At 42.9% G+C, this 14735-nt stretch overlaps 1 protein-coding gene across 3 annotated transcripts in view; it reads left to right on the forward strand.

Annotated features, from left to right (window-relative positions):
• Positions 1–1994: 1994 nt before the first annotated feature.
• The window catches only part of MSI2 (musashi RNA binding protein 2), a 621300-nt gene continuing 608559 nt past the window's right edge, over positions 1995–14735 (forward strand). For all 3 annotated transcript variants that reach the window (XM_030222541.1, XM_030222542.1, XM_030222543.1), the window contains exons 1-5: positions 1995–2201; positions 2500–2540; positions 2871–2952; positions 3417–3501; positions 7755–7796. In XM_030222541.1, coding sequence (XP_030078401.1) covers positions 2140–2201; positions 2500–2540; positions 2871–2952; positions 3417–3501; positions 7755–7796 — 312 coding nt within the window. In that variant the 5' untranslated portion in view covers positions 1995–2139. The remainder of the gene's footprint in view (positions 2202–2499; positions 2541–2870; positions 2953–3416; positions 3502–7754; positions 7797–14735) is intronic.

Consider the following 14735-nt stretch of genomic DNA (forward strand, 5'->3'; position numbering starts at 1 on the left):
TTTGCACTTGAAGATGGCCAGAATTCTTTTCTACCAAGCTCTGCAGTTGGCAGCAGGCATGCTTGAGCCACTTTCAACTAAGCATACATGAAGTGCTGGCATCAGTGGCTCATGGATGTTTCTGCTGTCTCCCAAGCTTGGTAAAAGGAAATTCTGGCCACCTTTGGAGGAAGTCCTCATTAATTGAAGTATTTATATTTGGATTTGGGATGTGCCAGGGGAAGGGGGGGGGGGGGAGGCTGATATGTGGAGCCCACCCACTTGCTGTCTGGCTACACCCCTGGAATTCTAAACTATCCTGTTACCCTTCTCTTGAAAGGTTTTGGATCCTTAACACTCATATAAAATCAAAGGCTCAAACTTTTTTTCCCCCAGCTGTTCTGAGGCTGTGATCTGAGCAATACCTACACTCCTAAGCACCAAAAGTTAAGAATTACAAGAACAAGGCACATCCAAGAGGAAGATTTTGCTTCAGAGAAGACATTTACTTTAAAAAGTACAAAACAAAAACCCTGCATTAAGTATAATCATGGGAACTTTCTGCAGCTAGGAAGTTTAGATTTTAAGAGGAGAAGCGATGCTTTTTAGCCCAGGGATCCGATCGGGGTTTTGTTTTATTACATGTATCCACAGGAGCCAGCTCTATGTGTACCAGTCGTTGCTGAGCACCATCAAATATTGAGGGCAAAGTACGATAGTGCGGGATCCTCTTATAAAAACGAAAATCTGACTTTTCAGTCTCCGTCGTTGACACGTACACTTTCCACGTCTCGTAGCGCTATAGAAATGATAAGTAGTACTATGGTAGTCGTAGTGTTATACCAACCCAATATTGAGTAATTTGTACTGCTAGGCACCAACATATCAAAATGATTGAGGGTACCAATGACATCTATGAATTTGTAGTTCAGAACTGCAGGGGAAATGGTTGGCTTACAAAAGTTAAAATCCGTATGTGCAACTGGATAAAACCAGGATTAGATCTGTCCATTTGGCTAACCTGGAGTGAGGTAGCAACATTACTGTACCCTAGAGATAGCTGCACATATAGACCTATTGTAAAGGATGCAGGATGGGGATTCTGTTCATATTTCTGACTCTGAGAGGCAAATTTCCAGGGTTTGCGGGTAGGGGGGGGGGGGGCACAGAATCGCTTCCGTTGCTGCACATCTATAGTTGAGAGAAAAATGCTCTAAAATTAAAGCAGAAAAAAAATGAATACACCACAGCGCGCTCTAAGGAGGCTGATTCATGGGGGAGGGGCCAGGAATAGAGGAGCAGGGGCTCCTTCCAAGGCTTTCAAGGCTTATCCAGGCCACATGGCACAATTTGAATCGTGATAAGTAGCAGGCACTGATTTTTCTCTCCTCTCAGTCAAGCAAGTCCCGGGACAAATACCAAAGGAATAAGCAAGGAGGCGGCGGATCACTATCTTCCCAATTCTGTGTCAGATGGAGGGAAAGGTTTCGAACCTACAAGTTGCAGCTCTTCGGCCCACCCCAGAGTCGAATCACCATCTCTCGGCAGTAGGGCAGCAGCAGGGCAGGCAGAGCTCCGCCTACAGCCCGACGGTGGGGGGGGGGGGGGAGATACTCAACCACTTACCCCTCCCCCAGGGGGATCAGAGCTGCCCCATTACCAGATCCATCACCACCACCCTTGGCGACAGATGCAAGTCTCACCCTCCCCGACGCCAGCGAAGTTCTAGTCCTAACCCCCCTCCCTCCCAGAAGAAATCAAGAGATCCATAAACTCCCACCGTCGCCCAGATAGGACACCCCGCCCACGAACCTAGCAAACCAAGATGAAGGAGGCGGAGCAGGAGGCGGGACGGACACGCCCTCGAATGACGCCAGGGGGATGGGCCCGACTGTGTAGCGTCAGACTCAATTCCACCCCTTCTCTTCCCCCTCCCACAGGGAGAGAGAGCGAGTTAGCGCGCGCCGGCCGGCCAGGGCCCGGGAGGGGGAGGGGCAGCGGCGGCGGTAGCGGCGGGCTGAGCTCAGCTCCGGGCTGATCCCACGTGTGACGGGCTCCTGTCCCCGGCTCTGTGTGTGCACCTTCTCCCTCCCTCTCTTGTGTGTGTGTGTGCGTGCGTCAGCGTGTTCGCTACTTACTGCTTGTAGTTGGGGGTTAGATATGGAGGCAGACGGCAGCCAAGCCACCTCTGGAAGCCCGAACGATTCGCAACACGACCCGGGGTAAGTTCCGATCGCTCTTAAAGAGCCCTGTGCAGTATTTGCCCGGGAGCAGGGGGAGGGGGCAACTTCTTCCCCGGGAGGATGGGAGCGGTTGTTGCATCTGTGCATACATACATCCCGTTTTCTTGCATTCTTCCGGCGTGCTAGTTGCACCTTTGTTTGCCTCCCCCACCCCCTCTCTCCGCACCAGCAGCTATCTCCCTCGGCTTCTCTCTCTTCCTTTTAGCTTTTGTAAGTTACACGTCAAAATGGCCGATCTGACATCTGTGCTTACTTCTGTTATGTTTCCTTCTTCTAGTAAAATGTTTATCGGCGGCCTGAGCTGGCAGACCTCACCAGGTAAGGCAGAGATTGGAGGGCTCTTTATGGCTCTTTGTTAAAGACCCGATCACTTTCCCCCTTGCCGATGACAATCTCTCGTTCTCCGACTTCGCACAAGGTTATCATTTCTCTCTCTTCACCCCCCCCCCCCCGAATAGCAGTCCTTTTCGAGTCCTCTATTCGACCCCTAGTGCTATTTTTGTTCCTTAAAAAGAAAAAAAAAGATAAAATCTCTAGAAATAAAAAAAAAAAATCAATGGATGTAGGGTTGCATGCTTCTGTGAAGTCACCCCAAATTGTTTGCCTTTTTTTTGTTTTGTTTTCTGCTTTCTCTCTCTCTCTCTACAGATAGCCTTAGAGACTATTTTTGTAAATTTGGCGAAATCAGAGAATGTATGGTCATGAGAGATCCAACCACAAAGCGCTCCAGGTAATACGGCTGAATAATTTATTTTCATAGAAAAGTTCTGCTAGGCTTTCTTTCTCGGAGTGTTTTATTTTTAGTTTGAGTGTGCCTACACCTTTATGCCCGCCCCCTTTTTTTTCCTTTTTGCTAAATTTTGACATAAACTGTGATGATTAGCTAGTATCTTCTTGTTTATTTTTCACCTTTTGTGTGGCCCCCACCCCTTACAAAAAACTGCCGGTGCCTGGCGATCACTTTTGGCTATGGCTGTCTTGATATTTTGTCAGTCAGTGCAAACGGACAGACAAGCCCCCCCTCTCCCGTAAAACCTCTCCAGTAGTGCTGAACCATACAAAAGAGATGGGCAAATGTTGCCCAAGTTGAATTTGTCTATAATGTCGAAAACAAATGCTTTATTTAAAAAAATTTGCGCCGATCTCAGTGTTTTGTAATTCATCGTTCTTACTTGTGCTTTTGTCTCATTTCAGAGGCTTCGGTTTTGTTACGTTTGCAGATCCTGCAAGTGTAGATAAAGTATTAGCACAGCCTCATCACGAATTAGATTCCAAGACGGTATGTTTTTGTTGATGTCTTTTTTTTTTTTTTCTTCCCATGTTATGTCTGTGACAGGCACATTTAAAGGGCCAGTACATATTTGGACTAAAGGAAAGTCTTAGATTTTGGAAGAACCATATAGATATTATTGATTATTTGTTAAATATCGCTCAGATTTTACTTGTAAGTTCAAGCTGTTAACCCTGGGCTGACCTCCAAATCATCAGGATGGTGTTTCTTTCTGTTTTTTTGTGTGCATGGATGGGCATTAAAACAAATACTAGTCAAATCTTGGGGTTGTAGAGCTAGATTGTCCACATAGCTTGCTGGCAAAAGTAGCGCAGCTGGTGGACCGTGGCTTTAGCATTTGGGAGCTGGCACTGGGGTAGGAAGAAAGACATTTCAGTTCAAGTGCAGGTTCTTATGCAGTATGTGTATACATTTTGTTTGGGTTTCACAAAGACTTAGGTTTTAAGTGGTGATTTCCTGTCTTTTAACTTTAAGATTGAGGTGTTTTAAAACCTGGTGTTCCCCTCTTCCTCCTCCCCATTCCCTGAATTAATGAAGTCAACTGCTAGGAAAGACCTGTAACCTGTAAGAGGTACAGGTATAGTGTGGGATTATTATTATTTTTTTAACATTTCCCAGCACTCCACCTCTTCGATCTTGAACAGTGTGCCCTTAATGGGTTAAATGTACTAATTTTGGGCCATTTTAAATTCACCTTGCACTGTTTTCAGTATGTGACCCAAAAATTGAGACCAGAATGGTAGCTGACCCACACTCTCCCCCACCCCATGCCCGTAGCCCAAAGTTATTCTGAAAGTTTTTTTGTTTGTTTGTTTATGTTCCTTGGTTACCATTAAACCTTAGTAAACCCATGAAGAGGCTTCTGTCAGAAATTTACTGTTTGGTTCTGAGTCTCATCGCAGCCCTTCTCCCTCCTTCAGTATTAGCATGCGCTAAAATTAGCGTGCGCTATTTCTAGAGACACCCATATATTCCTGTGGGTGTCTTTAGCACTAGCGCGTGCTAAAAAACACTGGAGCGCCTATAGTGTGGCTTTGCGGCTTAGTAAATGGGGCGCTTATTTTGCTGAACCTCATCTCTTAAGTGTGTAAAAGTTTATGATATGTTTTTATTTCACTGCTTTTTTTCTGATGTGCATTTAGTCTTTTGTTTTTTTTAAGGGTGGTGGAATTTCATTAATATGTGATCATTTTTGGCCTGCATGTTGTGTTTTAGTAAGACTTAATGTATAATAGAAGACATTTGTCATGCAAGGTGAATAAAATAAGAAAGGGGGATGTGGAGCCAGACCCCAGGTTGAGGGTGGGGTGCTGTAATAGGTAGATTTACCAGGTATAAGGCTGCCTTTACTTCTGAAACAGGTGGACTTTGTATTTCTTTTTCCAATTTTCCCATAGTGAATTTAGCTAGGCTGTTCCTGACTTTGAACATATAAGGCAGGGTTTTTACATGCCTTTTTAATTAAAATTTTTCTTTTTTGGGGGGGGGGTGGTGCTCCTCGAATAGAAAGCGAGATAGCAGTTGTTTCAGAAAAGGTATTTAGGTGAGAATGACTCTCCAGAACTTGATTGAATTGTCTTTGGTCTGAACTCTACATGAGGGCTGGGATGAATGGTTGCTGCATGCAGAGTAAAATTTGGAGGGGGGGGGAGTTTAACTTTGGACTGGATTCTTTTTCCCACAGTCCAGATGTTTCTTTTATGGCACCCTCAAATCATTTAAAAGTTTTTGTCCTTTTGCTCACATAGCGATTAGGGCATCTGATGTCAACCCCTCACCCCACAACCCCCCCCCTTTTTTTTTATTGGAAGCTATTGATTTCTTTTTCCAATTTAATTAAGGTAGTGGGAATTATTTTTTTAGAGTGGGACAGGGTGGGTGGCAAAGGTTCCCAAATGTGCGCTTACTCTGTCATTCTTCATACCTACGTGTATTAGTGATTTGATCCTTAGTGTATCCTGCCATTTGACTTTGTTTCAACGTTCAGTGCAGGACACCGATCGGTTGAGTATTCACAAGGATACGGCGTGCTTGTTACACTTGGGTTAAAAGCTTTTTTAGGTAATGGTCTGCGCACATCAGATATTGCATTCTAGTCATTATCTAGAAAACTTGTAGCTTCAGTACGTAGAACTATATCTAACTTAACTAATTTTTTTTTTTCTTTCTGTAGACTGATTTTTCTTTTTAATAGTTAACGGGGGGTGCAGAAGGTATGGATTTGATTTGTTAACCAGGTGGCAGTGTAATATACTTTTCAAGTGTGATTTTTTTTTTTAATTCCCCCCCCCCCCCCCCCCCCAGAACTAGGTTGTAAATGTTTTAAAATGCCATTCCAAATTCAAAATGTCTCCCTATCCCAGCCATCTCATTTACTTAATTTTCCTAAAATTTGATTAAAAAAAAATTCATGTATACCTTACTAAAGGAATAAACCCCTTGTTAAACTTCAAAACATAAACAAAACACATTTATGAGTTGCTGTTGTGCATTTCTGGCTGCATCTGGTGAAGCAAATGAAAAATCCACACTTTTGTACTTTCTGGTAGAGCAGAGTGTAGCCAGCCCTGATCATATATTTGTAGATTGTGTAAACTGTATATAGGGGTAGCTGTTTTAGATAAAAGGGTTTTATGTCGCTAGTTCTGGACAGTCCCTCATTTCTTGGGCATGATATATAGGTTGTACAATACAGCACTTTGAAGCCAGTGTTGATAAATTAAATTGGTAATGGGATATCAAACTACTGTACTGCTTTAAAGATTGTAATTGGCTGGTACAATAGACAAGGCCTAGTGTTTTTGTCCTTCTTCCCATTGGCAAATTGTGGAAGTGTTCAATCAGTTGCAACAACCTCTTTTCTGCAGGTGGTTGTTATTATTATTTTTTTTTCTAGAAGTTCCCAATCACATCTAAAATTGCCCCTGACACCTTAAGCATATTTTGGATAAAATTTGAAATGAAAATACAGCTAGACTGTTTGTGAAAGACTTTGGGTGCTGTTTTTTTTTTTTTTCGGCCTTCCTGCAGAAGTGGAAAAGTTCATACTTAGAACTTATGGATGAGGCGAAGGAAACAGAGTTTCGAAACAATTATCTCAGGTTTCCCAACCCCCCCCCCCCCTAAAAAAAACCAAAACAACCCACTAAAGAGATTACTCCTAAAGCCAGTGCTTTTGTTTAAGCATCTTCAGGCATGTTTTGCTGAGAAGTTTCATAGTTTTGGAACTTTTGACCTTATGGAACGTTGGAAAATGGGGTATTTAAAACTTTTGCTAATGTATTCTTAGGCAAAAGTGCGGGGTGTTGAAGTAGCTAGGAAGAGAGAACAGTGGTTTTAATGTTGTATAGAGTAGCTGAATTCTTGAAACCTGATTTCCTGGTCTGTTTATTATCCCTATGTGCACTGCATGATCGGATTAATCTGAGCTACAATGATCGAATTTCACAAATAAAAGAAAAACATTTAAAATGCAGCAACAAAGTGGATCTAATCTAAGTGGACATGAAAGGTAGTTTGGTTTTCCTAGAGGCAGACCTAGAGTTGTGTTGCAGAATTTTCCATTTTTTTTGATTCCCATAAATTAAACCTGATCAGTCCATTCAGGGAATTCTCCCTTCTACATTTCATCCCCCAGTACAGAAGGTTAGAGCCAGGGGCTAGAAAACTGAATAATCGGCACCATTCACTGGTAGGCCATGCTTAAAGCAGGGATTCCCCCCCCCCCCCCCCAACCCGTTGCTTATACTTTTTTTTTTTTTTTGGACCCATTATCTTTCCAGAAAGATATGTGGAATATGGGCAAAAGGAATGAACTGTTGAAGCCCCGTAGGAGATCACCACATAACTCTTTGACTTTTGAGCAGAACGGAGTGATGTGTAACTAGCATTTCCTCTGAGTAGATATTACAGGGTAAAATCCTGTGATACAATTGTTACCACTACTTTGGCTTGGGTGGTGTATGAGGAAGTGTGTGTCAGTGACTGGTTTTAGCTTTGGGGCCTAGACCTCTTTTAGAGAGCACAACACACTGTCATCTTATTTTTTTTTTTTTTAATACATTTTAGTTGGTACCTCTTCCCACCCTGCTTTTGCCTAGTCTTGAAAACTGTCTCCAGTAACTTCTGAGTGCTGTATGGCGAGCCTGAGAAATGAGGGATTGATAATGTGATTGTTTACAAAGCAGTATTCTGTTTTGATTCTTTTCTGTCTTTTTTTTGTTTTGTTTTAATTCCCTCAGATTGACCCTAAAGTTGCGTTTCCCAGACGAGCACAGCCCAAGGTAAGTAGGAGGATCAGTAATAGATTTTCGGCACACAGAGATGATTTGTTGTCAGGCGGTTTAGGTTTCGAGTGAGGGGGGAAAGTGGGCTTGGCAAGTGGAAGCTTTTAAAAGCTGCCACACATGAAGTCTTAAGGCCATGGGCATATGGTTCTACAGCTCCTGGAGGGTTGATTTAGCATTGCCTGTCTCTGTCTCACTGCTTGGAACCGTATAGGTTTGAAAGCAAAAGAAATATATTCAGTGATAATTTTCTTTGAGGGGGAAAAAAAAGGTGTCGGGGCTAATGGGTGTTGCCCTTTCCACTCTAACTGCAGCAGAGAGAGGAAAACACGTTCAGAAAGGTTCTATATCAAGTACCAGAAAGTTCCGGGTTGTGTACTTCACCAAAAAAATCACCACTGGATATGTTCTGTGGCTGGCCTGCACACTATCTGTAGATGATCTTTGCTTTGGGGGCAGATTTTAAAACTGCAATCCAAGGGTAAATTTGTCTGTGTGTGTGTGTGGGGGGGGGGGGGGAAGTCTTTTTAGACCTTGGTTTTATAAAACTCTGGTGTGCATTTGGATACGTTGCTAGAGGTAGCTGCATGTCGATGCTGATCTTTTTCCAGGTAGTAGTTTTACTTTTGTGGGTTTGGGGATGTGACCTGTTGAACCACAGTCACAGAAGGGCAGGCTTTGAAACTGGTTCTGGTGGGAAGTGGGTCACTCCTTGCCCTTTAACCTCTAACTTCCAGCAAACTGTATATTAGTTCTTAAAATCCCAAACATAGTTTCAAACAAGATCTTTCAGCGCCTGTGTCACAGCAGCTGGAAGGGAGAGACTTAAGGTTTCTTATTGGAATGGCAACATCTTATGAGTTGGGTGGCTTGGGATTCAATCTTCCAAGTGAGAATACAGTTGGTGACATGCACGATAAATGGCAAATTATGGGAAATATCAAAGTTTGAGGAGGTTTGTTGGTTTGCTTAAGAAAAAAAAATTAAAGCATTTTTTTTTTGTTCTTCCCCCTGCCCTCTGTTTTTTATATTTATTTGAAATTCATTTCTTTAAAGAGCAGGAAGCGAGCAGTCACTGTATTGAAGGTTATAGAGAGGACAGAAGGGGGCAGGATATGTTAAGCAGAGTTTATGGCTAGAACACTTTGTGACAAAGAGAAGGATTTTGCCACGGTTATGTAAAGTCCAGGGAATTGCCAGCTTATTAAGGGAAGCTGCTGGTGTTGAAACTAGTATTCCCTCTGTAAGGCTTTTCATTTTTTAAAATCATTTTATTTTCATTATTTTTAATGCTGTAAGAAATAACCTGCCTACATTTTTGTCCATTGATGCTCTGATAGTTTCTTGGGGGGGGGGGGAGGGTCACAACATAGCTTTGCGAATTAACTGAGAATGGAGCTGGGCCTTGTGGATGTGGTATTGTTTCTTGAGTGTAGGCGGGCAGTGACCTGCAGGTTTCTACTTCTCAGTGCCTTTCACACTCCGCATTGTCTTTTAAAAGAGATGGCACCAGTGACAAGGGCTCTGGGATTTCCTAAGTTTGGGAGAACTATAGACACACAAACACTGAGAGCACATAGTCTGCCTGAATAAATTGTAGGGAGACAGGGACTCCATAGGAGCTAGGTGACATGTAAAGCAGTGACTGAATCCTCGAGCTAGGGAGTAGGAGATGGGGTACCGGAAGGGGGATAAGTGAGGAAGGGTGGGGGGGGGGTTAGAGTGATGGTAGAGACTGGGAAAGATGGGGTGTAAGAGTTCAAGACCCTTAATCTGAGTGAGGAGTCGTGTAGAGAGGGGAAGAGGGAAGCGAGCGGGTTTAGACATTTTAGCAGACAACTCTTCATGGAATTTTATTCTATCAATGGCTCCTTGTTGTGAGATTTGGTAATCACTTGTGGTTTTGAGCATGGTTGTATGCTTATATCTTTCCTTAATTAAAAAAATTCAAACATAAAAGAAACGGCAGCCCCAGAATTTGATGCTTCTGTTTATATTTATTTACATTTTTTGGACCAGAGATCAAATCTATTCTTTGGAAAAAAAATATTTGAGTAAGAACCTGATTTACTAAGCTTTCTCCCGTTTTTGAATGCATGGAAAAAAAATTAGTAAATGAGGTGTTTAAGTTGGGCATGCCGGGTATATTTGCCTTTGGCATCCTGTGTCCGTTTCAGGTTTCTTGCAGTCCCACTGCAGTGTGGGAGCTGTTGCACTCCTTTGAAAATAGTGTCCCTGAATTAAGGTGCTGAGGGGTGGAGGTGGGCAGACAAAAGTATGTCAGCTTAGCTTTGCTCAGATGCAGGTAGCAACATGACTTTTGCCATGTGTCTGTATTGAAGGACTTGATACTTACCATAGGCAGACCGCTGGTGCTGAGGGATGTATCGGAAGCAAGGCCCATCCTTTGGCCTACTCGCACTTGGTTGCCTGTACTGTATACTTGCCAGCCAGCTGTTGTGTGATCTGCATGCTCTTGCCAAAGAGACAGGCTGGTAACCCGTCCTTGAACACTCCCTCGCTCTGGGATGCTCTCCCAGCCTCAGGTGGTTATGTTTGTACTTTTTAGTTTAGGCTTTTGGCATGTTTGCATCTTCCACAATGATGCAGCTTTTTATTTTAATGTCTTATAAAAATGAAGGCTGAAAAGGATGTTGATCTGTGGTGTTACATTAAGGGAATTGGGGAGGGGGAGCAGGAGGGAAATGCACAAAGCTCTTAACGTAGGCTTTGAAAGGAGAACAGTGGTTGAGGATGCCCTAAGAACACATTTGCAGGTGCAAATTATGTGTAAAGAAAATTACAAATAAACCAGGGACTCTTCTGTTTTTCTGCAGCATTCAAGGCCTCTACATTTTCAGCTACAGAATAGGATGTGGTTGAATATGCTTAGCTGCGTAGGTTTAAAAAAAAACAAATGTAATAGGGTTTCTACTCTGCGCTCTCCCGGTGCCTGTTTGGAAACATCCAATTAAAGCCCCTTTTACTAAAGTCTGGTAAGTTTTTGCCCTTATTGCACTTTTAACGGCCGATTTAATGCACGTTGTGTGAAAAGGCTCTAGTTAACTGGTAGGGATTTGTTCAGCATGTCCTCTGCAGCTACCACACAGAAAAGTTCTTTTCATAGCAGGATGCACTTAACGCTAACTACACAAGTAATGGTGCACGGTACTTACTGTACAGTGACTTCCACTCCCATTCTCCACCTATATAACCTGTCCAGTTCCCACCCCCAACAATGCATGCATGTCCGCCTGATAACGATGCACGATAATTTACATATTAACTGCTTATCACATTTTAGTAAAAGGGCCCCTGGGTTACTCCTGTACCTCCCCTATGTGTACATGTGGGGTTTTCGATGGAATATGTTAAGCCTGTTCAAAGCTCCTTAGGGTCTGAAGCTGTGGGTGAGGTTAATTAGGAAAGACAAAGGGATAAGTTGTTATGGTTCTAGGATTAAGTTCTTATGATCTAGGATTAAGTTTTCAGATTAGGTTCAAGCTTTATGTAGGGTGTTTTTTTTTTTTTCTTAAAGTGATACATTCCTGAAGCAGATTGAGGTGTAATTTCAAGGTGAAAACAAACTGTAGCATTCTCAAAATTCTTGTAGAGGATTTTTAAATCTAATTTCAGTAATCTTTAAAAAGGTATATCTATAGCATAGTTATAATTTTGCTTTGTTTCTCGTTTGATTATTTTCTGCGGTGACGAGGATTGACGGTGCTGTTCATAATTACGTATCATTTAGTGTCGAGCTGTCTAATGTAATATGTATGAATTTCTGCTTTTAGGAAGTGAATAATGAGTGTTTTTTTAATAGCAGAGTTTTATGATAATCGGTAAAGCATACACTTGGGTTATTGCAGCAGCTATAAAAATAATAATAAAATTCTTGCATTTGAAAGTTTCCCACACAAAACCATGGCTTTTTTTTTTAATTGTGTATTTTTATTTCTTTTTTGCTGAAGGTGCTGATAGGTGTACACCACACTGTATGTTTGTTCTCTGATTTTCAGAGTAGACAGGAGCCCTTTTACAAAGTAGTAGTAAGCCCAATGTGTTCTTACCATGCGCCAATTTGGAGCTACCATCGGCCCATCGCGGGGGCCAGCAGTAATTCCAGCCCTATTGTGCGCCATTTCCTGCGCTGGGGAAAATAGGGCTCTTTTTTTTTTTTTTTTCCATGGCGGTTACTTGGCGGTAATTGGGCAGCGCCATATGCTACCTGGTTACCGTCGGGTTAGCGCGGAAGCCCTTACTGCCACCTCAGTGAGTGGCGGTGATTTCCCCCCCCCCCCCCCCCACCACCACATGGCCACACTGTAAGAGCAATCTTACCGCATGGACATGTATTTTTGCAGCCTTTTTACCCACTGCGGTAAAAAGGCCTCAGCGCACGGCAAAAACTACCGCTACCACTGGGCCCTTTTTACTGCAGCTTGGTAAAAGAGCTCCAATGTTAATTTGCCCATTAGACAGAATAGGCTGTATCGTTCTTCCTTCTGTTTTTTTTCACCTCAAGGATGGGATGTCCAGGATCTGATTGGCTTTCACAAATGTGATGTCAGCTGAGATGTCATACAAGCCACTTTTCCTGATTGGAGAATTGCAGCGGAGGGAGGGGCAACTAGTGGAATTTCTGTTATAGCGCTGTAGTACAGTTGTTGGTCAGTTGTGAATCAGTCTTGATGCAAACACATTTTTAAAAGCTGCCTGTGCAGACAACCGTGGACTCTGTATAGGTTGCCCAAAGTTGGGTGCACAATTTTGGATACAGATTGCAGATCCGCATGCTAACTAATTAGGAGATAACGAGCAATTATTGGCACTAACACTTAATTGGGAGTAATTAGGAGTTACATCCAGATCTGCCCTACACTCTATTGTGTAACGTGCTCCTAAATGTCATAGTATGCAACTCCAAAGGGGGTGTGGCCATGGGCAGGTCAGAGGCATTCCCAGAAATTAGGCGTGATGTTATTGAATACCTACATTTGTACACCTAACTGCCATCAGTTGTGCGTGAGCATTTACATCAGCCTATGGCTGCACCCAAAGTTAGGTGTGACGCTTAAAAAATTGGCGCAGAAATTGGTGCTAAGCTTATTCGATAAGCGGCGCCTAGAGTTAGGCGCGGCATATGGAATACGCTTAGTTGGCATCCTAGCGCCTAAAACTATGTGTATCCATTTACACCAACGAAAACATGGCGTAAATCCCGGCGTGTAGATATAGGTGCAGTGTGCCATATGCTATAACTACGCCCAGGAAATACCCATTTCCCTGCCTATAACCATGCCCCTTTTTGCCTGAGTGCATTAGAAAAGTGCAGTTCATTACAGAATGTGCTTAGTGAGTTGTGCACGTAAATTCTAATCGGTGCCAATTAGTGCTCATTATTGCTTGTTAAGAGCTGTTATGAACGCTGATTAGCTTGTTAAGCCAATTATGTTTGTATGTTATAGAATACGTTTGGATTTAGGCACGGATCTCTAGGCATGCTCTATAGAATTTGGGGGGAAATACATGGTAAGCTAAGCTAGTATTCTGTAAGGGACACTGTGCACAGAGCACCCCTTTCAAAACACTATCTTAGCATGGATCATCCTGGCACCTAACTTTAGGTAGCCAAAAGAAGCACCAGGGGCCTTCAGAATCGGGGGACAGATCCTTTAATCGTATAACTTGAACATCAATCTCTCCTTAGTGACCCAACATGGGCCGTTTTTCAGCACACAGTGCCTGTGTCAGAGATCAATTGGGTTATAACAGATAAGAAGCTTGATGTACAACAACGGAACTCTGTCATATTTTTATTTTTTGTTAACATTTGTACCCCGCACTTTTCCCACTCATGGCAGGCTCAATGCGGCAGGCAATGGCGGGTTAAGTGACTTGCCCAGAGTCAGAAGGAGCTGCCTGTGCCGGGAATCGAACTCAGTTCCTCAGTTCCCCAGGACCAAAGTCCACCACCCTAACCACTAGGCCACTCCTCCACTCACTCATATCATTGTGAAGAAGATATAAGGCTAGAAGCTGACCATAACCCTGAGGTGTTGCAATCCCTTCAGGGGCCTGTTGCCGTACAACAGTTGGTTTCACTGGCTAGTCCTCACTCGCACGCAGTTACTGTTCTGCTTCCATTTCAGTGGCTCTATTCTGGCACACGCTGCGTGCTATAATATACGAGCCTAACTTTAGGTGCCATCTATTGAATTCCCCCATGGTGGGCACAGGTCCCCCCCCCCCCCCGTCCCAAACTGCTGTGGTAGTACTATGGGGCTTGTAATCAGATAAACTTGTTTTATGCTCTAAACATGGCATAAGAGCAGGTGATAAGTATCCTCTGGATAGAGAAAAAGATGAAAAAAGGGAGCATTTTGTGTACTTTTTAGTTACTCAAAGTACATTTTCTCCTCAGTAAACATAAAAAAATATATATTTTGGACTCGGGAGAAAAAGAAGAAACAGAACCTTAAACAGGAGGAGGATTGGCCCTCAGGAATGGTTGCTTTTTTTTGAGGGCCGGCCTGCTTTTAAAATGAACCTCTTGTCCTGACTCACATGGGTGTTGTGGGACCCGTGAGGCTCCCTTCTCTGCTGTTGCGGTTCAGATGAAAGCTGAACCGCTTGCTTTGTGTAGGATATCTACAAGGGGCTTATTTCAGGAAGAGTGTACAACATGATGTTGAGGGGAAACTAACTGTAATACAGAACAGATTTAATCTTGGCACTGTCATAATATTCTGTAATGCATCTTATAAATGAAAACCTATTTTGGACAAGTGTTTTTTTAATTAGCATTTAAAGCCTGCAGAATTAAGGATTTTGAATTGAGCACCTCCATTTTTTTTCCCAGCTGAACAGTAAATTCTCAGCGTTTAAATTGAAGTACAGTTACACTTTAACTAGGGTATGCTGAGGGTTTATAGA

The sequence above is a fragment of the Microcaecilia unicolor genome, chromosome 13 (genome assembly GCF_901765095.1).
Source record: "Microcaecilia unicolor chromosome 13, aMicUni1.1, whole genome shotgun sequence".
Classification (NCBI taxonomy): Eukaryota; Metazoa; Chordata; class Amphibia; order Gymnophiona; family Siphonopidae; genus Microcaecilia; species Microcaecilia unicolor.